Source organism: Castanea sativa, chromosome 5, assembly GCF_040712315.1.
Source record: "Castanea sativa cultivar Marrone di Chiusa Pesio chromosome 5, ASM4071231v1".
Taxonomy (NCBI): Eukaryota; Viridiplantae; Streptophyta; class Magnoliopsida; order Fagales; family Fagaceae; genus Castanea; species Castanea sativa.
The window spans coordinates 9290904-9317692 of NC_134017.1; the positions used below are offsets into that span (position 1 = coordinate 9290904).

The window sequence follows — 26789 nt, forward strand, 5'->3', positions numbered from 1 at the left end:
TATACGAACATAACCTTTGTATATGTTATTATGGTAATAATGAGTCATATGAGTAACATTTGAGGGGCAGAAAATAGAATCAAGAACAAGAACTAGAATCCAAAAAAATAAAAAATAAAATAAAAACATGTTAAGAAGAGCTGAAGATTGCTTACCCAAATCCCAAAGATCACCCTTGGAGCATTGAAACTGTATTAAAGGGTGAGAAGGTTGTGATCAAAAAAACCTGTAGCCATGAGCAAACTCGCTAATTCTTCATCAAAAAACTTTGCTCTTGGTTAAGGTTTTTCATCAAAACTCTTACCTCTAGCGGAGGTCAGGTGCATGTTGGCTGTAGAGTGCTGAAGAAAGGAGAAAGGCTATTAATAAAAATTAAGTTCTATTGATAAAAGAGAAAATACTTTTGTTCACGATGATGAACACAATACAAACAGTTATATAGATCATCCTAATGAGTTATGGAAGTCAAAAATAGAACTACAAAGTGTAAAAACCCATGTCCAAACCCAATCATACAAGGTATGGATGAACAATGATTACAGTTGATCAAGGGATCTCTCAGCATCTTCAAACATATGACTATCCCTTTCCTTCCACAGCAGCCACATCAAACAAGCCGGCACGAGATTCCAAACATCTGGGGAGTGCTTCCTAAACGAATTTCTCCAACCAAATAATAGTGTTGGCATAGTATAAGGCAGCACCCAATGAATCCCAAATATCCAAAGAGCACTGCTCCAAAGGACACAAGCAACAGCACAATGTATTAAGAGGTCTTTCATCTTTTTCAAACAGACGACTATCCCTTTCCTTCCACACCAGCCACATCAAACAAGCCGGCATGAGATTCCAAACATCTGGGGAGTGCTTCCTAAACCAATTTATCCAACCAAACAATAATGTTGGCATAGTATAAGGCAGCACCCAATGAATCCCAAATATCCAAAGAGCACCATTCCAAAGGACATGAGCAACATCACAATGTATTAAGAGGTCTTTCATCGTTTTCCCAGAACACCAACACATACAACACCAATCCCGTAATATGAACCCCATCTTAGAGTAAGAATATTACCTTATGTAGATTCCCACAAAAAGAATGACACCCAAATACTCTTCCAAGGGAAGGAATGAGCATATATGCCACAAATAACCTTGTAATAGGACCAAAGGAGAGAGAGAGAGAGAGAGAGAGAGAGAGTTAAGGTGTGGAGGGAAGGGGGCTGTGACTGAAGAGTTTAGAGAGAAATGAAATTCGGTTTAGAGAGAAAATAACATACTTCCCCCAAACTACATTCTTTTATACTTAATATATACACAAAAGTACCAAAACAATGTTCAAACCTAAGACATTAATGCAAGAAAAAAGGTGCCTCTTCCACTGAGTAATGCATACTTATGTGTTTAAGATTCATACAAAAAGTAATATATCAGTTGGTTCTGATACCAGAAACCCAGGCCCTGATCTAACCCAAGAACTGACTCTTTTTTTTCAGAAATGAAAAACACCACAGACCGATACTGAAGAAGAACTAGCCAAAACTGAAAAATCCAATCAGTTTTGGTTGGTCAGTTCAAAGTACTGGTTTTATAAACCACCCTAAAAATCAATGAACATCAGATTTTCTATGTTGTTCTAAGAAAAGTTACAGCTAACAATACATTAAATAAGTCAACATCAGTCATTAATGCATGTAACAGCACTAATGAATGATGTTACAGACTTACAGCAAGCAGGATGAGTACAAGTCTTACAGTTCCACAAATAGACAGATATTTCTTGGATTAGAAAGATAGTAACATTTAAAAAGCTAAACAGGGTAAAGATCCAAACTACAACTAAACAGCATTATACCAAAAACTGAGGTCCCTAAACCAGAGTACACATTCACAAGTTGCACTAATTTTAAAAACTAGACAAAGATACCGATCAACCAAACAGTTAGCAGAGTCAACCAAGAGATGAGTACAAAGGTAGAAATGCCGCATCCCTTGCCATGTCAAGGGCGAGCTCGCTTATTGCTGCATGATGGACACTTGTACTGCTTAATATGCTCTGCCCTAGCAGGGGTAATCTTTACACACTTCCCATGAAACCACTTCTCACAGATGTCACAGCAAATCCAAAATTCATCTGATGCATAGTTCTCCCCACATGCTCCACACAAGGTCTCGCCATGCTCATCTTCATCTTCCTCATCCACGACCTCATCTTCCTCCTTTGTGGGAGTAGCTTTGGGATATTTTGGCGCTTCTAATGCCCGCTGCTTTGTCGAAAAAATATAAGAAAACAAATATAAATCAATTGATAAGAGAAACAGGGGTAGTAGAGTGTAATTGTAGCCAGTAGTTAAACATTTTATCCCAAACCAAAGTATGAACTTTCCCTAAATGAATAAATTTAAAAACAATGGCGAATGAATCTCTTAAGTGCTGGTTACAACTAAGGGATAAATCTAAAAAGAATGATGTCAAGAAATCCAGGAATGGTTAATAATAGCTCCCCAAATGTACAATTTCAGAAGATGAGACATGACAGCCCCATTATTTTTTGTGACTACAACACAAACAAGTCAGTCAGTCTGTTAAAAGCCAGTGACACTGAGGGCCAACATCCATCCTAGTACTACATTTTTTTTTTCTTTTAAAAGGCATGCATATCCAACAATCCTATGTTCTCACTTCAAGCCATAATTTGTGGTAATGTTGCCACAGTCCTAAGATGCCATATTATTATTAAGTATGAAGTCATGGCAACTAGGACCAAACCCAAATCAGGTGTTCTTGTTTTCACTAGAAAGAAAACAAAGAGCCCCTCTGTACATAAGATATACAGAGACTTCTTTTCTAATCAACTACACTAAGCTAAAATGCCAGTTTGTAAGTAATTCTAGTTTTTTAAGTGACAAAATGCAACTTGGTTTATCAATACTGAATTATTGGACCAAAAAATCTCCTTGATATTACATTTTACCAAAATTATAATAGTTATAAACAAAAAACAGAACTTAGTAACAAGTTAAGACTTCCCACTTAGGAAAACACAACTCTGTTGAGCTTCCCTCAAGAAGGCCAGACCAACATAATGGCCACTGCCCACATATATATTGTAATTTTCTTCACCAAATAAAAGCATTATATACAGAAAATCCTTTTACCACTTTAGAATTCGACTTGGATTTGTTGCCACTGTGATTTGAGACAGATGATGACTTCTCCTTTGATTGTTTCTTTGCGGTACCAGACACAATTTCAAAAATTGTTGGAAGTTCATTTATCATATTAAATAGCCGCTTCCTGCATCACGAGTAATAAGACAATGGAATAGCATCTCATGGAAAATCAGCCACATAATAAATCAAAGATTACAAGCCTTTGGTAAACATCTAAACAATGGCTTCATACTTCATGCTTCAACAACTGTAAGAATACAACTGGGTTTATCCATTTCTAGAAACCCAACTGCACCCAGTTAAAAGTAAAATATCAGTGCCTTTCATTCAGCTAATGGTTAAGATAGTTACCTCTCATCACATCTCAAAGTACATAAAAGTAATTCTTACTATTGTAAATAGAGCGTTATTTATTGGGCATCAAGCACAAAATATATTATACTACATTATGAAGCATTAAATGTAGTATGAGTCAACTGAGCATGTACTTTTCCATGATACTTGACACAACACATGAGAAGTTGAACCTCTTCTATTAAGCACTTGCAACAAAGTGTGAAACTTCAACATTAACCATTGAACATACAACAAAACTGGTCAATGTATGCTACATGACTGCAGATTATTCAATCTGATAAGGGGTCCAAATCAGGTTTTAAAAACCAAAAATGATGAAAAAACAGCAATGACAAACAAAAGCAGATAAAGTGGTCAGTCATTTAGTTTGCATCACAGAGGGTAAAAAATACCATTATCCAAAAATAATCAATAATAACCTGAATTGAATCAATACAAGACCATTATTTCCAACATAAGCCAAATTTTACGGTGCCTAGATGCAAATTTCTCTCCCTTAACCATTAAGTCACCCAATCAGGCTGACTTGCCTGTAAGTTACAATAATTCTGCAAGTAAGGAACAACCTACACTTTAACATCAAATCACTAAAAGGAAGTGAAGTACATAAAACAATAATATCTATAATCAATAAATTTCTAGAAAGAGTATGCCAAATCAGTAAAGTTCATTAAGCAAATTGCAGTATCAGACAAGAAATTTGGGAGGGGGAGGAAGGTAGAAAATTCAGAAAAATCCATAAGTTTACCTGTCAGCCCTATCAAATCCAAATCTGGAACCAAAATAGAAGGCAACAGCAATCAGCCATGCATCACTATGGACAGCAACTAAAGATAACCAATCCTTATCTTGCATGCCATCTCTCGCAAAGTTAATTCCCAATGCAGGCTCTGGAAGTTCTGGAGGCACTTCTTCAGCAGGTAAATTGACTTCCCATTGCTCACTAGGAAAGCCATACAAACACAGATTCTCCTTTTCTGTAACAACAAAATAGCATATAAAGACCATGAAACAGAACTCAAAAGAATAGCTATGTATCAGAAATAAAAAGCAAAAGGAAAAAATAAATATATGGGGATACAAAGCACAAAATTTAAAACCATTACTTCATATTAATTAATGACTAATTATTGCACCCAAAAAAAAGGAAAAAACAATAACAATAACTGTTGTTAAAATTGGAAACACCAAGATATATTAAGATTTATGTCCACAGTAAATGACGAGTTCTATGAACATGAAACTATAAAGGTACAAGAAGATCTAATGGCAAATAAAATTTTGAGTGACCACATCAAATCAATGACAGGATACTGCACAAAATCCAAAAAATAGCACAAAAATTTATGTAACAAGGGTTTTCTATTAGATATTTAAATTAAATGAGGTCTTTTTTTTCTTTTCTTTTCGTTTTTATAGGAGGTATTTTTTTAATTTTCACCTCAAAGTAGCCCTTCTAATGCATTGTGATGCTACTTATGCTTTGGGGAGTTAGACCTTCCAAGTGTTTGGGATTCCGTAGGTGTTACCTAAGCAGGTGGCTGATCTCTTGTTCCGGAAGAATTGGTTTGCGAAGCAATCATCAAAAATTTGGAATCTTGTCCCTTCATGTTTATTGTGGACATTGTGGAAGGAACACAATAGTTGCAATTCTAAAGATGAACAGAGCTCCATGACTCAGTTGGAATCATTGATGATTAGAACTATGTGTGATTGGCCTCGTGCGTGTGGTCTTACAAATAGCAATTACCTTTTTGACTTCCAAGAATCACTTTCTTTTTTTGTATAATTTTATGTAATTCTTTTAGGCTACTTTGTATTCATTATTGTATGCATGAAGTAGTCTATTTTTCGATAAAATATCTACTTATCCAAAATATATATATATATATGTGTGTGTGTGTGTGTGTGTGTGTGTGTGTGTGTGTGCAAGTGGTACAATTTATGAGCAACACTTGCAATGGATTTCATCTCACAGTTCAGCATAAAGTAATCTAGTATTCAATATAATATCCACTTATCCAAAATTATCAATAATAATTGCAAGTTGTATAATTTATGAGCAACACCTCCAAAGGATTTCATCTCACAGTTCAACATAAATAATAATCAACTACTGCATGGGTAGACGTTGCTCTTATGTTCCAGACATGTACAAGGCCAAAGAAGAAGAGAACTCTTCTGCAGATGCCCACATGGTATAACCAGTAACAAGCAACAGAACATATGCCCTCAGTTGCAATAGAAAGGACCCACTCAGATGAGAGAGAGAGAGAGAGAGAGAGAGAGCAGATAAGGAATATGTCAGCAGACCAGTGCCTCCAAATTCCTATGCCTTATAATTATTAACTAAAATTTTACTCATGAGCGATTGAATTTACTTATCTAGGGAAAAAAATTGAGAGCAATAGCATGAATAACACATTGATAGGACTTCTAAGCACAGACAACCATAGTGAGAATCAAAATTATTTACAGGCCCCTTATCACATGCCATGGATAAGAACACGCCATCTTCTAACTCAATCAACAAAGGAACAGCGTATACATTGCAAACATATGCAAGAACAGGGGGTGTGGATTCATATCTAAAGACTTGCATCCATTTTATAAGTAATTCAAGATGAAGAAAGAAATAGCTCCTCACCCGGATCACACTGCTGATAGAAATCTTCAACATCTGCAACAACAAAACAAAAACACGTAAATAGTTAACACTCAATACAAAAGCTTTCCAAAAAAGCCCTAACTTCAAACAATAAAATATCCGAAGAATTTTCCAAAAGTAACAAAAAGTAATAAATAAGAAAACGACAATGAGCTCTTGCTCAACTAACACCTCCTCTCCGGTGGAGGATAAACGGGTCATAAAAACTCATTTACGACCCCTCTTCCACATTCATTACAAATAACTAAACGACAATTTCAACCTCAACTTTCTAAAAGTATTTAAATTCAGAAACTAACTATTTTCCCCTGAATTTTCTTAACAAACCATATAACCGCTAATTAAACAAGAAAAAACATATACATAGATGAAATACATATTTCTAATTCAAATTCATGAACTGTTTTATTGTTACGACAATGTACGTTAATGAAAGTAACTCACTCTTCTAACAATCACTCAAATCCCGAAAATTCAAAACCTGCTCGTAGTTACGCAGACCTCTCTTTTCCTCTCTTTTCATTTTTAAACTTTCAAACTTACACAACAACATCAAAACAAAACACACAAATTTTCATCCTCCTCAGCTTTCTCAGTAACCAAACACGGCTTATTCAAACCTCAAAACCTGCACACAATTCTCCCAATGCACAGCCTTTCTCGTGTCTATTGTTCTTCAGTTTTCTTCAACAAATTTAACAATTACACAGTTAAAATCGTTTTTTTCTCTCAATTTCTCCGGAAACAAACAAAGAACTAAACCAAAACCAAGCAAAAAAAAATAATTTCAAACTAAATTATTCAAAAATTCAATTAATTTATAATAAATAAAATAAATTCAAGCAAAGAAAAACCGCTTCCTATTCCGTAATTCACAACAACAACAACAAAGAAAACCTAAAAGAGAGAGAGAGAGAGAGAGAGAAGAAGCGCATTCTCGAAACAGCGAAAACGACATGCCGTAACGGTCAAAACTACAGTAGTAACGTAAACGAAACAAAGAAAAAAAAAAGTTAGAGAGAGAGAGAGAGAGACCAGTAGTGAGAGCTTTGATCAAAGCAGTTCTACGACCCTTGAAATCCCTAAAAACCTCTTCCACTGTGCGTGGATTATAGTGTGCTGCTGCTGCTGCTGCTCCTACTACTCCTCCTGTTCCTCCTCCTCCGCTCTCCATCTCTCTCTCTCTCTCTCTCTCTCTAACTCTGTCTCTCTCTTTCTCTCTGAGTTTTTCTCTCTCTCTCTCTCTCTCTGTGTGAGAGTGAGCCAACCAAGTCAAAATAAAGTTTAGTTAATGTAAAATTTAATAAATAAATGCGTGCGATGTGATGGGTATATATATATAAGGGAGGATTGGGATGAGGTTTTGGTTTTTTTTTAGGGGTAGGGTTGGGATTTTTAGTTTTATTTGAGAGAAAGAGATTGCGGATTTGAATCTGGGTGGATTTGACGGGTTAACTGGATTTGATAGAGTCATGATGAGTCCGACACATTACTGAAAAATATATAAAAAGTTGTTAATACCCCAACCATACTCTAACTCAAAACCAAAAACTCTTTTGGATATTGGAGTCGTCTACGGCCCTTTTTGGGCTTTCAAAAAGTGGCTCATTCTAATCATCCCTCTTTTTCTTTTCTTTGCTCTCTTATCGTCGTTAGGTGGCGTTTAGAACTAGTGTTTTAATAATAATTTTTAGCGTTTAAATAATAATTTTTTTTTTTTTTTATAACACTCAAATACGTATTTTCATAATAGTGAAAATTGAACAATGATACTAGGGGTGTTTGGTTTGTGTTTTTAAATAACCATTTTCAATTTTTAAATAATATTATACGTATTTTCATGTACTTTTTCACCCACATGTATTTTCACAAATTTTTTCAAACAATAATTTTTAATTTTTAAATACATATATCAAACGGGCCCCAAAAATCTCCAACCAAACGGGCTCTAATTCTATTATTATCTAACAATTTTATACTTTTTTTTTGTGATAGACCATGAATTAATAATAGAAAAATAATTATAAGTTAAATCGTGATGTTCACAGAAAATCAATAAAAATCTATTACATTATGATAAAGTATAATGAATATCTTTATGTAACTAATATCGTTTTTCTATAATAAGTTTTTTTTTAAATAAAAAAAAATTTGTTGTTGACAAATGTCCTTTGGGTAAAGGTCGAATTTTATAAAATGAATGCTATATAAAAAAAAAAGGGAAATGTTAACAAGCACCATATGGTGCTTGTTAACATTTTCTTTTTTGTGTTTCACTCAAAAAGAAGAAAAAAAAAGTTGTCAAAAAAATTGTTAAAAGAGATAAAAAAAATTGCCAATAAACTGAAAAACTGCCAAAAAAATTGAAAAAGTTACCAACAAATTACCCAAAATTGTGTTGTTAAAACTACCAAATTTCCCTATGCTCCAATTACAATAATCAAACTTTCATCTCCTGAAAGTTGTTGTAATCTCTGAGCATCTTTGGCAATCATGGCTCCATCATTCACTTCTCTAGTGTTCACAATGAGAAGGTGTGAACCAGAACTGGTAGCTCCAGCCAAGCCCACTCCTCATGAATTTAAACAGCTTTCAGACTTGGATGATCGAGACCGCCTTTGATTTCAAATCCCAATTATACAATTCTACAAATATAGTCCCTCAATGCAAGGGAGAGATCCAGTGAAGGTCATTAGAGAAGCACTAGCGCAAACACTTGTATTCTACTACCCTTTTGCAAGTAAACTTAGGGAAGGGCATGGTGCAAAGCTTATGGTAGAATGTACAGGTGAAGGTGTCATGTTCATTGAGGCTGATGCTGATGTTTCACTAGACTAGTTTGGATATGAAATTCATCCACCATTTCCATGTATGAATGAGCTCCTTTATGATATTCCTGGCTCAGGAGAAATGCTTAATTGCCCATTATTGCTTATTTAGGTAACATATGCTTAATTTGTTCTTAATTTCTACAAATTAGTGGTTTACTAGTTTTCATCTTGAATCAATTGAAATGATTTGATGTATTAGTATGCCTAATCTCACTCATTTCAATTTTTTGATAAAATAATAAAATACCTTAAAAGTGTTTGATAAATAGTTCTATAATTATCTATTTATTATTGATGGGTCGTTGCGATTATGGGTTGGATGTCTAATTGTCCAGGTGATAATGATAGTATCTTGTACCTGAACCAGTGACTCACTTTTTCTAAGGCTGAGTTTGGCTCAATGTAAGATGATTTCAAAGTGTAAAATATTTTCAAGTAAAAATATTTTTCAGAAATGAAAAATATTTTTCAGAAATGAAAATTATTTCAAGTGTTTGGTCACATCACAAAAAATGTTTTAGAAAATATTTTAAGGTGTTTGGTTGTATTTCTGAAAATCATCTAGAAAATACATTCTCTCACATTTTCTCAACTTCCAAACAAATATTATAATAGAAAATCTGAATATATAAACCAAATCAACAATAAAACATAACAAAAATAATTCAGTCTTTCTCAAAAATAATCACCGATCGTGAGAGAGAGAGAGAGGGAGAGGAAGAGATAGATTGAGAGAAAGAGAGAGGTAAAGGACCACAGATCGGTGGGTGGGTTTGAAGGAGGCGACGGCAACGACATTGGTTTGTAGATTAGATATTTATTTTGCAAAATTATTTTGCAAACTACAACCTTTCATAGTTTTTTTACAAATATTTATTTTAAATTCAAAACATAGTTTTAAATAGAAACGGCTCTAGAATAAGGACAAATGACATTGATGTGCACGGTGGAATTGGAATTTTTTTTTTTTAAATATCATTAAGATATAGAATGCGTTTGGATAGGAGGCTGCGTCCACGTCTGGCCAGTTTTTTTTTTTTTTTTTTTCCACGCGCATGTGTCACTGTTCATTGGCCATGAACAGTGATTTTAGGCCAATGAACAGTACTTTTTGGGATGAACAGTAATTTTTACACATTAAAAAATTATTTTTGTACAGTATTTTCAGTTTTCAGTTTTCAGCAATAAGTTCTATCCAAACGGACTCATAGTCTATCATACTCATCTTATATATGGGAGTAGGTTCTATAGGATGGGTCAATGACTTTGAGGATTTTTTTTTGAGTTTTTCATTAGTCGATTAATTCGATTGTTAATTTCCGATCGAACTATCCATACCCAATTACATATATTTGGTGTATTCCAGTATTAATTAGCATTTGGAACGGTAGCAACAAGCATGATACAATATCAACAACATTGTGTGATTCGTGCTAATAACTAGGAGACATTTGTTACGTGCATGATGCAATCATGCAACCCATATATAAAATAATTCTCTCCCCTCCCCATAAAATATATCCTACTTAAATTTTTTAAAATATAGAAAAACTTTTTTGTTTTTGGTGGTGTCCAAAGTTTTCTCTTTCATTTAAATAGAGTCCTTATATCATAAAACAAAAACGAGGGGCTTGGTGCTGTTTTTTACTACTATTATACCATTTTCTATAATAGTGACTTGTCATATGTTGAAAGAGTTGTTTCAATTTTTATAATGTCGGATTTATTAATTAGGAGTTGAGAAATACCACGATCACAAATTATTTTACAACGTTTTTACAAAATGTTGATGTGGCCAATTTTTCATTGGTTTTTATCTAAACCCACTATTAGTATTATTTTTTTCATTTATCGATAACCACTCACCAAATCAACAATTTGTAAATTTTTTTTTTTGTAAAAAAATTTTGAATCTCTAGCATTACACTTAAGAGTTATAATAGCATTAGCATATGCATTTCACCTTGTTATTTAACTGGGTTAGTCATATATTTGAAATTATAATAATAAGTCTAAGACATCCAATGTATTATCATTAGCTAATTGGCACATCTCCATGCACAAAATATTTAGGATTTTGTAGGAAAAGGTTCGAACTACGGGGTTAGCAACAATTGTAACTGTCTCAAAAAAATATTATCATTAACTACAAGAAATGCTCCTAATAATTGTAAAAACACACATGCTTTTTTAATTGGTTTTAATTGTGTTAATCCGCAAGTGACACGACTAAGGTGTGGGGATTTATCTTTGCCCTACGCTTCAACCATCTCATGAGTGATGGTTCCAGCATAGTTCAATTCATGAATGCCATGGGTGAGATGGCACAAGGAGCATGTGCACCTTCAATCCCACCTGTGTGGCAAAGGGAACTTCTCAACGCTAGGAACCCACCACAGGTGACATGCACACATCACGAATTTGATGAATTGGTTAAGCCTCAGAGCTTGATCATCAACTCTCTTCATGAACTAGTCTGTTGCTCTTTCTTCTTTGGATCAACCCAAGTATCTGCTATTCGTAAAAACATACCTCACCACTTGGGCAAATATTCCACATTTGAGGTACTAACTGCGTTCTTGTGGCGATGTCGTACCATAGCACTTTCACCAGACCCAGAAGACCAAGTACGCTTGATATTTATGAATAATATGCGAGCTATATTGAACCCTCCACTTCCAAGAGGGTATTATGGCAATGCATATGCAATCTCAATAGCAATAACAACAACTAGGGAGCTTTGTCAGAACCCTTTAGAGTACGCATTGGAACTAGTTCGAAAGGCAAAAGCTAATATCATTGATGAGTACATTCGATCATTTATAGACCTGGTGGTGAGTAAAGGCCGACCTCATACCACCATTGTGCAATCCTTCGTTGTGTCAAACACGGCATGTGTGGGGTTCAGAGACGTAGACTATGGGTGGGGAAAGGCAATCTATGGTGGAGTAGCCAACATCAACATTTTTGAAAGCCCGAGTAATAGTGCTACTTCATTTTACATTGAAGCGATTAATAGTAAAGGAGAGGATGGGATTATGGTGCCTATGTGCTTACCAACTCTAGCAATGGAAAGATTTGTGCAGGAGCTGAATAGTATCTTACAAGACCAATCAGATGGCGGTCCGATGTCCAAATTTATAATTTCTTCCATGTGACTTATATATCTGGAAGACAAGATATATATGCATGGAGTCTAGTTTTATGTTTTACGAGTACTATCATGTACATGGAGTCTACTTTCATCTTTTGCCTGCTCTTTGCTACTTTTGCAAAATCACTGAAACGTGATGATAAGGGTGGTACATGTAATGTATATCATCTACATGTTATTGTTAGTAATAGAATCTATTGTGTTATGGATAATTCAGCAAAAATAATATCTACTTTTTCTAAATAATTTTGACATTAAAACTGATATATGGATAGGAAAAAAAAAAATAGAAGCACCTTATATTCCTAACGTATTTGTCACATGCTTTCCTTCCAATGTATAAAATGCAAAAATAAACAAATAAACAAAAAATTAGAGTGTTTTCTACTGTTCGAAAAAGATTGAAATCTAAATTTTTTTTTTTAACAAATTCGTATTTAGAATAGATATTCTCAACCCTAATTTTCCTTTTCTCATGCTTAAGTAAATGGGCTGATGAAATGGACCGGCTTTGACCGAATAGAATGAAATGACTAAAATAAACCAAATTAGACCGAAATGCCACACTTCAATTTTCAGATATTAAACTTGAACTTACCTAATGAATTTTTGTAGGAAGTGTGAAATTGAACCCCCAAAAAATATGAAGCAAGTAATTGATTAGATAATTTTTATTATTAAAATGATTGTAAAATATATAATGTTGTATTGTAATGTTGTTATCAGTTGTGAAATTGAAAATAAAACCTTTTTTTATTTTTCTTTTTGGCAAAAAAACACCAATGGAAATCAATTCAACTGAAATTGAGTTCTTTTGAAGGTTTTAATTAACAATTTTAAACAAAATTCGATGTTCCTATAGTCAAGTTCAACTTGAAAAGTTTTTCACATTAGTCAATTTTAATAAATAATCAGTTTTGCCTCTATGAAAAAAATAACATAAACTCGACTTTGATAAAGTCAAGTTTCACCTTGCAAATTTTTTTAAGATAGCACATCAACAACTACCACCTCAGTATGACTTTATTTTAAAAAATCGAGTTGCAAAATAAGGCCACACTTTCTCAAATATTTCAAAAATGGGACTTTTTGGCTAAAAATTTCGCCAATGAAAGTTATGGTTGATATGCCCTGTTTTACTAGGACTCGTATTGCTATCAAAAATTTCGGCACTTACTTATATTCTTTTCCATTACTAAATTCTGCCGGTAAGCACAGGTTTAAAGGCAGAGTAATTTCTAGCTTTGATATTGCACAGTCCTCTCCAAATTTTATGGTATCCCTTGATCTGGTGGTGCAGAATATCCTTATCACATGACAATCATCCCAGTATCTACTCACGAAGCAGTCTAAACTTGATGAAAAGTTCAAAACATTTTTTTTTTCTAACTTCTGTTCTCTTATGATCCCAACTCCCAAGCGTGTTAACTTCGTTCTACGTTCGTACATTCATCAACATGAAATTTCAACATTAACTTCCCAGTTGAAAAACATAGTTAGTGTATCAAAAAAAGAAAAAAGAAAAGAAAAACATAGTTAGATAACCGCACCTCAAGAGTATGATTTAGTTAAGCAGAGAATCGAAAATAAAGTATTCACATATGCATGCAGTATTACTATTTTTTGGGGGTAATATATATTGTCAAAACACTCTTAATCTCTCAAACAAATCTCTCTCAATCTCACTGTAACTAAAACATAACGAAAACAAAGGCAAAGAAAATGAACTGCAAGAACTCTTGTATTATTGCTATGAAAGAGTACAATACATTCTAATCTATACAAGTGAATAGATATTTATATATATATATATACACACACACCAGAAGTGGAAGAAGAGAGAAGCCCAACGAACTCTAGTATAACAGACTGGTAACCACCTAACACGAGTCATAACAGAACCTTACATGTGCGTGGAATAACTAATCCTTCAATCCTTCAATAGCTGATACAAGGAAAAGCGGCGCCATTGGGTTTAATGAGATACGACGTTGTTACACTTTAGGCGTGTTTTATACTTAAGCACTTTAGCAGACGACATCGTTTTAGATTGAGAACTAGCCGTTGGAACAGTTGCTGCTTCTCCTTCAGGATTTGAATCTGAGCTTGCACCGTCATCCCCCCTCAAACGATTGGGGAACTTCCACATGAGTTTGGAAGTAAGCCAATTAAACTTGGGAGAAGGAAGACCCTTGGTAAACAGATCAACAAGTTGATCATGGGTGGAAATGAATTTAATCAACAAATCACGCTTGAGGACCTTTTCACAAAAAAAATGATAATCAACCTCTATGTGCTTAGTCTAAGCATGAAACCAGTATTGGAGACAATGGCTAAAGCACTAAAATCGTCACACCAGAAAAGAGGAGGTTGAGGAAGAAAAATGCCAAAATCTCTAAGAAGCATTCGAAGCCAATACAATTCAGTTGCAGTGGAAGCTAAAGCATGATACTCAGCTTCTGCGGAAGAATGAGACACAATGCATTGCTTCTTAGCAAACCAAGTGATAGGGGAATTACTAAGAAAAACAACCATACCAGTGATAGAACGTTTGTCCACAGGATCCCCAGCCCAATCTGCATTACTATAAGCAGATAAGGAGATGGGGTCTGGAGTAAAAGCAATCCCAAAGTGAAGATAACCTTAAAGATATCTCAAAATCCTTTTGGCTGCTTGAAAATGATTTTGAGTAGCTCATATGTTGACAAGCCTGTTGAACAGCAAAAGAAAGATTTGGCCTGGTGAAGGTGAGGTATTGTAAAGCCCCAATAAGACTTCTATAGGACGTAGGGTCAGACAAGAATGGACTGTCATTAGGAAGGAGATGATGATTAGGGAAGCATGGTGTCTTACAAGGCTTGCAATCTGTCATGCCAAATTTCTGAAAAAGATCAGAAGCATATTTGGACTGATGCATCAACAGACCAGTAGAGGTATAATCAATTTGGAGACCAAGAAAATAGTGAAGCAACCTAAGATCCTTGAGGTCAAACTCTTTGCCCAAAAGCTTGATGATGTTAGAAATAAAGGAAGAGCTATTACCAGTGATGATAATATCATCTACATAGAGCAACAAATACACAATGAAAGAGTGATGCTTTAAGATGAACAAATTACCATCAGCAGTTGAAGCATAGAAACCCACATGAAGCTGCTGAGAAGTAAATCTCTCAAACTAAGCCCGAGGAGCTTGTTTGCGAACAAAAAGGGCTTTGTGAAGAAGGCACACATGTTCAGGAAAATCAGGATCAACATAACCCTGAGGTTGAGCCATAAAGACTTCCTCCTTAAGAATACCATGTACAAAAGCATTGGAAACTTCCAATTAACTCAATTCCCAACCATGTTGCACAGCCAAGGCAAGAAGAAGTCTAACAGTAGCAAATTTGACAACTGGACTGAAAGTTTCATCATAATCCAATCCATACTGTTGTAGATAACCCCGAGCCACCAACCTGGCTTTATACCTGGCAACAGAACCATCACTATGCCTCTTAAGCTTATAAACTCATTTGCAAGTCACAACATTCTTATGTGGAGGAAGAGGAACCAAAGACCAAGTTTGTTGCTTCTGTAAAGATTGGAATTCAGCATCCATGGCAGCCACCCATTGAGGATGCTTGGAAGCAATGGTAAAGGAAGGAGGTTCTTTCTCAATATAGTCACATTGTGCTTGCATAACTCTAGGCATATATATTCCATGCTTAGACCTTGTAATCATAGGATGGAGATTAGTGGAAGAAGGAACAAGATCAGTAGAAACAAGATTGGAAGAGGATAAAGAAGGTTGGACAAAATCTAGAAGAACAGGTAAAGAAGATATAGGTGTAGCAGACACTGAGGAATGAGTGTCAATAGGAGCAAGAACAACAGGAATAGGACAGGAAGAAGAAAGAAATAAGGGAAGTAGGGAAGAAACCAAATCAAGATCTAATGAAAGGGAAGAAGAGTTAGGAGCAGCAACAAATGGAGAGAAATAAAACATTATTTATGTTTTATTGGTCAATCATTAATGAATCCAAGCGTTTGAATTCAATTGAAAAAACAAAATGTACGACAGTTAAGGCAATGTATATAAGTCTCAATTACCACAGATCAATCCATCTATCTTCTATTTTATATATACCTCAGGTCAATCATCATATATTGCTCTCTCTCTCTCTCTCTCTCTCTCTCTCTCTCTCCACTTCCATTGGTCTCCCTCCATCTTGCGATTCACACCATTATCAGTATTTTTTAGGCGTAAATGCATTTTTGGTCCCTACATTTTAGGTCGTTTTTCGATTTGGTCCCTAAACTGATTTTGTTCCTAGGTGAGTCCCTTCTTTTTCATAGTAGTTTTTAAAATGGTCCCTGCCGTCAACCCAGTTACGGAAAATGCTGAAGTGGCAAACGGAATTCACTATTTGCTGACGTGGCTAATAAAATAATAGTAAAAATATATATTTAACATTTTTTAAATGCCATGTCAGCATTTAAATTAATAAAAAAACCAGCTAATAAAATTTTATAAAAAAGTAAATTAAATTTTAAAAAAAAAACCTAAAATCTAATTTAAACTAAAATCATTTCTTAAAAAATAAAAACTCATAATCGTTTTAATTCTTTTTGCTTTTGTTTTTGGTTAACCTCATCAACTTAAACCCATAAATTAAGATGAACATGAAACCCAGAAATTTACATGAAATCCAAAAAATGAAGTGAACATTGAACCCATAAATCAATATCAAACAATAAACACAGAAAAATTACATCTAACCCGCAAATTTACAACCTAGAAATAAACATATAGAGAGATCAAGCAACAAACCCACTGAGATAAACAACACAGAAACCATAAGCAGCTCCTTATTTCAGTCATCAACAAACTCAGACCTCAAAATCTCTACTTTGGTCATCCACCTCGTCAATTGCCAGATCTGAAATGTCACACCGAGTCACTGAATTGCAAGGCCAACAATGATGGCTTTCGTGACTCGATTTCAACAAGTTCGGTCTGGGCTCACCTTTTTCATTGCTTTCATCTCTTCGGAAGCGCCACTTAAGACCCACAACTAGCAGTGTGATCAGCTGTCGTCACCGTTTCCTTCTCCACGGCCACACCAATCTCCACGGCCACAGCCCACCCCCACTGAAACCTAGAAAAACCGAGCCTCTCCAACCAAACCCAGCCATCTCCATCTCCATCTCCAACCAAACCCATAATCCAAGACCCATGGATTACCAATCTCCACCCCGACCACCGATCTCCACCTCCATTACCGACCACCCCACGGAAAACTAGAAAACCCAAAGATTAGAGAGTCGAGTTTAGAGAGAGAGAAAATGTCAGAGATTAAGAGAGAGAGAGAGAGGGATTGAAAGCTTGAACAAAGAAAGATACAAACACAAATACGCACCAAGAGACAGAGAAAGAAAGGATCTAAAGAAAGAAAAAAAAAGGAAACGAAAAGAAGAAAGATACAAACACAAAAACAGAGAAAGAGAGGATCTGAAACAGTTTTTTCTTTTTTTCTTTTTGATTTTGAATTTTTTCAGTTTAATTTTTTTAAAATTATTTTTATTTTTTTATTAATTAAAATGCTGACTTGTCATCAAAACGCTGACATGGATGCTGATGTGGTATTTTTTAATATTATTTTATTAGCCACATCTGCATCTAACATGCCATCTATGCATTCCGTTTGCCACCTCAGATTTTTCTGTTACTGGGTTGACGACAGGAACCATTTTAAAAAATCAAGGACTAATCTAAGAGCAAAATCAGTTTAGAGACCAAATCGAGAAATGACCCAAAATGTAGGGACCAAAAGTGCATTTATACCTATTTTTTATCCAAGCGTATGCAATCTTTTGCAAGGACAAGCCGAGCACTTTCATTATGATGCTTGCTCTGTTGCCTACGTTTGCTTCCCTCTTGCTTATGTCTTTTGTGTGAATCTTTAAAGCAAGCAGAGTTGATGACGAGAAGCACTTGAATGCTTTCCTTGCAGTTGTGGCGGTATTTTTTTTTATCTAGATTATATGATTGAATTTGTTTTGATTTAGGCTTAGGTTTGGGCATGTGATTTTTTAAAAGAACTATTTTCTCTTTTTTTCTTTCCTCTATATTTTTCTTTATAGAAACAGTCCAATGAATAGTGAGACTAACATGTTCTTCCCTTTGATTTTTGAATTTGATTGCGATTGTCAATTTTTCATATACTTATTGATATATGTATATTGTTTATGTGTCTTATTGTGGCAAAAGTAAGGAAGACGATATCGTACCATACCGGCCTGTATTTTACGTACCATTACCTTGGCCGATATAGAAACATTGGCATCTCGTACCGGTTTAAATACCGGCCATACCGGAGCCATTTCAGTTGTATAGGAGAAAAATCTGGATTTTGGCCGGTAAATCTGAACCGACCGGTAAAGAAAAGAAAAGAAAAAATAAATAAAAACCTTGTCGTTTCTTGCCACCACAGATCCGATCACCGACACAATGCCGATATCAGAGTTCTCTGCCTTTTCTTCTTGGCCTCACGTTGCAACTACTACTGCTTCGTCCTCTTCTTCTTTTAGCTTCATCTTCTTCTTCTTCTCTTCCTCTTTTTAGTTTCCTTCCTTTCTCTTGTTTTATCCGCCCCTACCCACGAGAGTTGATTAGTTTTTTACTACTAATTGGCATTTGGCACACTTTTTAAGGGATTGACACTGGTTTGACCTGTGAAAATTTAACAAATAATGAAAATTTGAATGTAACTTATTAACTATTCAAACTCTCTTTTATCACATCAACCAGTAGCCTGTAAAAGTCACAATCACGTGTTCAACACTTCAACTATAGACTTTATTTTGAAATTCTTTTTTCTTTTTGTTTTAATTATCTATCTACATTATTTATTTATTATTATTATTATTATTATTGGTGAATTGAATAAATTAGGCATTTATATTCAATGAGACATAGACTTATGATGATATTATATAAAAATTGCGGTAACTCCAAAACGGTACACCAGTATTGACCGGTACCCAAAATATATCATACCGTTAGTCAAACCAGTATAGCCTCCGGTACGGTATTAACTTCCTTGGATACAAGTTGAATACTTTAATGGGGTTTTTAAACTTGGGCTTCTTCCTCTGGCGTTTGAAGGTCTTCCATATTTTCTTTTGTTTTTGGTTATTGGATTTGCATGACTTTGTTATTATTATTTTCATGCCGATGCATAGAATTGATGGGATTAGATGTAGAATATTGGATGCATTGGATTTTTATGTTCCTATCTGTGTTATGAGTTTGATACAGGTATGTTTGTTGCTTTGATTGACTTAAAAAATATTGTATAGTTTATATCATCAATGGCCCTTTTAATTGATAGGTTTTGATTGTAGATATGAATTTTTGCATCATTTATATATTAAAAAAAATATCAACCAAGTTCTCTTTCTCTCTTTTTTATTTTTATTTTTTATTAGCATTACATTGATTCTTCATCTCAAAGATGAGCCTTCCATTTGCTACTATGGACATGTACGTATCTCATGCAAGCTTATATGAACTTAAATTGTCTTTCAATATTTTGAATGCTTTATTATTTTGCTAGATGTGATTAGGCTCAAAAGTATATGCTTCATTATTTTTCTAGATCATTTAAATACACTAAAACTAAGTTAATAGGATTTATTTTATATAATTTGTCAAACAAAATGAAATAAATTTTGTCAAGTATGATTTATTCATGTTGTCCCCTTTTTACTTTTTTATTTTTATTTTGAATATCAGCATTTATTTATGTAAAGTGTGCATAGAATTATGTATCCATTTGCAACATTAATTAATATTTTTTTGCTAATTATTAGTATAATTTTCTATTCCCAACATATTCTTCATTAATATTTTTATATTTTTGGTTTTAAATTGCAAAATTTTGGACCATCATTATAAAATAGGTTTTTTTTTTCCTTGCAATTATGAAACTTATTTGACTAAAGTAGTAAAATCAAAGTGGAAATGATAGCTCTTTATAGAAAAAAATTTATTTTAAAGCCTGGTATTAAATGTTCATAGACTCATATGCGAGTTTACAATCTATATGGTTTAATTTTTTTTTTAAATTGGTTTGTTTTTTTTCTTGATTTTGTTTTCCAGGTTTGTCATAAAAGATTCCAAGCATCCTAAGAAAGGTGTGTAATCTATATGTAGAGCTCTGCAATTTTTTTTCATTTACACGTAGTGTCTCTCTTACAATTAAAACTATTCATTTTCTTTTTGTTTCTCAAATAAATTTTGTATTATATGAATTTATGTATAAAATCTTGCAACGTATAGCAAAAATTATGATAGGTTCTATAATTAGAACAAATTAAAGGTTATTATTCTTCGAATAGTTCTATCTCTTGAAAGTGACCAATTTTTATAATACCATGTCTAAATATTTTAATAAAGGACAATGAAGAAGAAGAACAAGTATTCTCTAAAAACATAGTTTACAAATAAGTATTCAAAGATTTTCCAAAGGAAAAAAAATACTTCTAACATTTTTTAATCATTGATATTATTTTTAACAATAACTCAAGTCACTAACAAATTAGTACTTATTTTGTTATAATAATTATTAAAATATATAATTATTTATACATATATTTTATAAGCTTTTTTGTAATAAATTTTAATTAAAAAAACAAATTACAAAGTTTTTAGAAGGAAAAAAAAAAAAAAACATTTATCTGGCCTGGGCCCATGGGGCCCTATACTATAATATACCAGTCCAGTTCAGAATCTTTCGTACTTCTTTCTTCTTCAACCTCCACAACACAAAAATCCCAATTTTTTTTTTTTAATTTTAAAATTTTTAATCAAAATCGAAAAAAACCCAGATTTTGTTTTTTGAGATTTTGGGAAGATGGGTATCATAAAGAGTAGCTTTTCGTTCATAGTAGGGACGGTGTGTGGAATATACATAGCTCAAAACTCCGACGTTCCGAACATCAGGAAGCTCGCCCACGATGCCCTCTACAAGGCCAAGCTCGTCGAAGAGAAGTACCAGAAGCCCAAAACCAAGGCCCACTACGACGACGACAACGGCTAGGATCCGACCCGACCCGACCCCGTTTGCCAAAATCCAACCAGGTCTTCAAGATAGACTCTTGTACTTTGAATTCTAGAGGAATACAGTGAATTTTATATCAAAAATTTTCAGAGATGAAGTTTTTGACTTTTTTCTGTGCTCTTCAATCGATGGGGTTGTTAAATTTTAGCTGAATTCCTTCTGGGGGTTTCTCAAAAGTTCATGTTTTTGTATTTGAAATTCGAAAAATTTAATGGGGTTTCGAGGTTTATGTATCGGTGATTTGAATTTATAATTGGTTTTATTGCACATTTAATTTATTCTAGCTGGAAAAGAAAATTGAAAGAAATGTAAAAGTTTTGATCTTTATGTGTTTTGGTTTCTGGGTATTGAAGAAATGAGAAATTCATAGCCTTTTAGACAGTTTTGGTTATTTGTTTTTATTTTTATTTTTATTTTTTTTTATTATTTTTTTTTTTTTGGTTTTGGATTTGGGGACAGGTTCTGGGATTTGATCTTGGAGTGTTTGGCAAGGTAGTGAATTTTTGGTGGGTTTTCAATCTAACTTAAAGTGTGTGCCTGACTGGTTTACTTCACTTAAAATTCTTAGGTAATCCTCTTCCTCTCACATTTATGGTGGTCCTATCATAAATTTAATAAGTAGATCTCACCATGAATGTAAGAGGAGGGAGCACTATTCTCCATTCTCCGAGCAGTACCTAAGAATTCCTCTTACTTCACTGCCAAATTGTGATTATAAAATGGGGAGAGTTATGCTAATGCCATTCTGATGAAAATTTTGGAGTTGGGTTGTGGTGAAAAGGCTGAATATAGAGTTGCTTGTAATGGGTGTGTGCTACATAGCCGTGTCAGCGGCGTCTACGGTGCTAAGCTTTGTCTTTCTTCAATTCTGGAGATAATCTTAAATCGGATGGACTAATAGCTGAGAATTATATTCATTCGGAGAATGCAAGCCGTGTCATCGAGCTGCTCTCGGGTTCTTATGCTACCATTGGACTGCTGACAAATTTTGTGCTCAACGTATTTGTTTTACTAGTTCTGTGTCTAAAGGTAAGTTTGCTATCTTTCTGAGGGACCTTTAAGCAATTATGTCTTTGTGTTGGTCAATGAACTATTTGCATAGTGGACTGTATGCTGAGTTAGGCAATGTATCGATCGCATTTACTGTTGCTGCCATAGGATATGTTTTTTATATAAAGCAGGCAGCATATGAATTTTACTTTGCTATAATGCCACAGTGATTGAGCAATGAGAATGATGCTAAGACATTAAAATACGACATTAGTGGCTGCAGTAGGTATAATAGACTAATGGTCTATAAAATCACTGAGTATGTCCGTCTTTTCTGTAAAGTGGGCCAATTTGTATTTACACTGCATGTTAGGGGTGTTTCAATTCGGTCGTTTTTTTTTTAACTGGCCAATCGAAACCGAAATTTTCGGTTTTCAAAGTTATCAACTGAAACCGACCAAAATAGTTGAAACATCGTCGGTTTTGGTTTGTTTCGGTTTCGGTCGGTGTTCAGTTTCAGTCAACATTACAAATTCACAATCACAAAAAGAAAAAAACAACTCAACATCACAAGTTATCGATTTTTCAATAAGAAAATAACAACTCAAAATCACAATCACAGATTCACAGAAAATAGCATTGATTCAACATTAAACAAAACCCAAAAAAAAAAAAAGAGGGTTCAAAGCATATAAAATCACACTCAGAATCGATAAAAACCGCAAGCTCAAAACTTTTCACACAGATCACTCTAAAACAAAATCACCGTTCACTTGAAAAAAAAATCACAGTATAAACGAAACAAAACAAACACAGCCTAAAGTGTAAAAAAAAAATTCACTGATTATATGAGAATCTCAGATATTCGAAAGAAAAGGAAAGTAGAGATCTCTTACGGTTGGTCTTCATCGATCTGAAGCGAAGAGATGAAACTCAGAGAGAGAGAGAGAGAGACTAAAGAATTTGAGTGAAGCTTGAGAAAGCTTCTTCTTCCATTTTGCTCTGTGTGTGTGTGTGTCAACTTTAGCAAGAACGAGAGAGAAAGGTAGAAAGAGACTGAAAAAATTGAGAGATAAAGTTGGAGAAAGGGGTGGCTGAAGAAAAGAAAAGGGAAGAAAATAAGAGGGGATATTTCCGTCTTTACATGTTATAGGGTTTTAAAGAATTAAATAGCTAAAAAAAATCCACGTCCCACACGAAGGCTTGAACCTTGGATCAAGTAGACAAACTGCACTGAAACCAAACCAAAATTTTGGCATCGGTTCGATCGGTTTCGGCTGGTTTTTTCGGTTCGTCGGTTTTTTGCACACCCCTACTACATGTATTGGTTTAGATGAAAAACCTTCTCTAAGTTTCAGGGAAATTTGTAGATTTTTTTTTCTTGGGCGGAGATTATTGTGAGCTGCTTTGGCAAAGATAATTGAGTTTGATGAATTGTATTAAACAATAATGCCATCTGCTTATCCTCTGCTAGCTGGATTATGCAATAGTTAACCACTAATTGGTGTTGGGTCTGCCAGTACTTGTAAATGGCATTGGAGAAAAAAAAAAAAAAAAGCATATTGATATTATGAATATTTTTGCTATTTCGTTGTTAGAACTGATTCTTTTAGAGTATCATAGATGGATTGAATACTCGTCTTCTGGAACGTTCACTTGTGTAGAGATTCAAATTCTTACATTCTTTTTCACGTGTATCATTTTTCTCCCTTAATTTCATGTTACTTTTTGTCACAAAAGGGGGTGAGGGGTCTTTAATGGTTCTTATATCAGATAACCTAGGACTTATGGTTTGTCAATGGTGAATTGTTGTAGACTGAGGTTCAAACTAGTAAACTACTGGTTGCTGTAATGAAGAAACAGGCTTCTGGAATATATTAATTAAAAGAACTATACACTAGATTCTCACTAACCTTGGAACAAGGGTCATTATAGTTATACAGGCACTCCTGACATACAAGCATCTAAGCACTCGTGCTGAAATGTATCAAGTTCTAACTTAGAGCTAGTCATATGAACTACAAAATTTTTGAAATTGGATTACAACTATGCTTTCCATTTCGGAAAGTTAAACACTAAAATTCATCCATACGATTCAGACTATTAGTTATTAAAACATTGTATGGAACTTCAATTTAAGAATAGGACCTCCTACAATGATCGAGTTCCATAGTTATACGGCTAAGATTGAGAATCTTTTTGAAAGTTTATATGATCAATTATCAAGTCAACTCAACGAAAATAAGTTGATGATTGAGTGGAATTATTTATTTATTTGTAAGATGTATGGGCTATTCTTTTGAGTTGACTAAAGAGTGGCGTATTAGCAACAAATTTAACGTTGGACTTGATACCTATAAAATGATGTTTACGAACTCATCATCAAAGTAATGATGAATTTATGATCAATAATACTGTTACTGGCTTTGTAATTATGGCTTATACTTTTCACTTGCAGGCCATATTCTTTGTGGAGTTGTATCCTCCTGAGACTCAGAAATTGTTGGAACGTCTTGTCAATTATGTTATCTATAAGGTAATTTTTTTTATTTGCAATTTAAAAAAAAAAAAAAAAACATTTTCTGATCATTCCCACTAGTAGCATGTACCTATTTAAATATGTGAGATATCACTTTTTCTGTAACTTGTTTTTGGGATCCAAATTTCCCCATGAATCTTTATAGGATTATGTATGGGGATTGGGTATATATGTGGTAGAGCTTATCTGAAGATTTGATAGAGCGATAATGAGTCAGACAGAATTACTGAAAAAAGTGAATACAAGAATGCTATTACCACAAATTGTTTTTACAGAGGATTGATGTAGCTGGTAATTATTTACGATTGTAAAATAATTTGGGCTTTTAACATTACTTTGTGCTTAAAAAGTGTGTCGCAGCCTTGCGAGTGTTTTTTTTTTTTGGCTGAATGAAAAAAAAAAAAAAGTTTTCTTTGTGGATTTATTGACCCTATTTCTTACAAAGGTAATGGGCTATACTATTAGGATTAGTGTCCTAAAATCTTATTGTATGCTATTCATGATTTAAAAATTGTTACGGTGAAAGAACCGAAAAAGTGACTAATTACCGATTTTTTGATCAGACCGAGATTCGACCATTGGTCTGACCGAAGTTCGACCATCAATCGAACCTCGTGACGTCATAAATAATTTAATTAATAATTATATAAATAAATAAATAAATTTATACCTAGTCATTTTAACTAAAAAATTAAATAATAGTAAACATTAAACTTTAGCAGGCTTACCAACTTTTAGATACCACTCAACACAATTCAAGCAAAACAAAAGCAAAAAAACATATACAAGCACCCACAACCTATTGTAAAATACTTTAGTTATTCTTTAACTTTTTGAAAAACAAAAAGTATGTGCACTAATAGCTAATAATATCATTGGCCAATTGATATTTTTTTTTCTCTCCACACAATCTCCACGTTAGTACTTATCCCAACTATCACACCTCTTTGAAATCTCTACAACCTGTCAACCACTGCCACACGTTTGGTTCAAGTTTCAACCACACTTATTTACATTTTTCCGTATCACTTTGTGCTTTTCATCTCTTTCTTCAGTACTCTCTCTCTCTCTCTCTCGTGAATATGAGCATTTGCAAGAAGCAGGAGCAGCAAAAAAAAAAAAAAAGCCTCAACTGAAGCAGCTGATCATTACGGGCTTCTCTGGTTCTTCCTCAACACAAATATAGTAAATCTGATTTTTTTTTTTTTTTTTTCTTTAGAGCAAAAGGTAAGTAAAGTAAATCTGATATTTTTGGGTCATTGTGGGTATCTTAGGCTTCACTATTTCACCATTTCTTACTTGAGAGAGCATTTTTAAAATCAAAATCTCTCTTTTTAAATCTGAAACAAGATTTCTCTTTTTTTTTTTTTTTCTTTTTTTTTTTCTAGTTAATAAACACAACAACTGAAGTATTTATAGAGAAGTGCTAAAACTGGTTTAACTGCACCAGTTTTCGGTTATGCCGGTTGAACCGGCGGTTTGTACTGTTTTCAGATTTTTTTTCCATTTTCGGTTTTAACTAATAATCGGACCGAATTAAAGTCCGGTTCTCTGTTGAACCAATCGGTCCAATCCGGTTTTTAAAACTATGATGTTATGTATGATATTATGTATGACATTATGTTATATGTAATAAAGTTATTTTATTATAATCTAAAATAATGGTAACATGAATATTTGGACACTATCGTATAGTCCTTGAGATGCATAGTATGTGATATATGTGATTTAATCATTATAGTATGTAATATATGTGATTTAGTCATAGAAGATATAAATCACAAGCTTTTTATAATCTCAAAATCTTAGTTCGTATTCGGTGATAAAATTGGACATTTCATCTGCGAAAACTGTAACATGTCAATTAAGATGATTTGTCTTAATTATGGAAGTGAAAACTTCTAGTCCTTGAGATGTATAGTATGTGATATATGTGATTTAGTTACAGAAGATATAAATCACAAGCTCTTTAT

General features: G+C 33.8%; 2 protein-coding genes and 1 pseudogene across 3 annotated transcripts; 2 read left to right on the forward strand and 1 right to left on the reverse strand.

Moving 5' to 3' along the window:
• Window positions 1–1622: 1622 nt before the first annotated feature.
• LOC142636172 (PHD finger protein ALFIN-LIKE 3-like) lies at window positions 1623–7506 on the reverse strand. Its single transcript, XM_075810290.1, has 5 exons — window positions 7234–7506; window positions 6178–6210; window positions 4279–4507; window positions 3159–3297; window positions 1623–2264 (listed from the first exon to the last, which is right to left on the reverse strand). Exons 1-5 carry the CDS (start codon window positions 7370–7372, stop codon window positions 2001–2003), a joined length of 804 nt encoding a protein of 267 aa, XP_075666405.1. The 5' UTR covers window positions 7373–7506; the 3' UTR covers window positions 1623–2000.
• Window positions 7507–8691: 1185 nt separating this feature from the next.
• LOC142633493 (benzyl alcohol O-benzoyltransferase-like) lies at window positions 8692–12189 on the forward strand (annotated as a pseudogene).
• An 8768-nt stretch (window positions 12190–20957) lies between these two features.
• LOC142634295 (uncharacterized) lies at window positions 20958–24823 on the forward strand. Of its 2 annotated transcripts, XR_012844104.1 has the most exons (3): window positions 20958–21307; window positions 21747–22316; window positions 24736–24823. XR_012844104.1 is itself a non-coding variant. In XM_075808589.1 (2 exons), the coding sequence occupies exon 1, from the start codon at window positions 21081–21083 to the stop codon at window positions 21264–21266; it is 186 nt and encodes a 61-aa protein (XP_075664704.1). In that variant the 5' UTR covers window positions 20958–21080; the 3' UTR covers window positions 21267–21307; window positions 21747–22398. The 2 variants fall into 2 exon arrangements, 1 of the variants encoding a protein (XP_075664704.1); XM_075808589.1 differs by lacking the exon at window positions 24736–24823 and having other exon boundaries at window positions 21747–22398.
• The last annotated feature ends 1966 nt before the right edge of the window (window positions 24824–26789 follow it).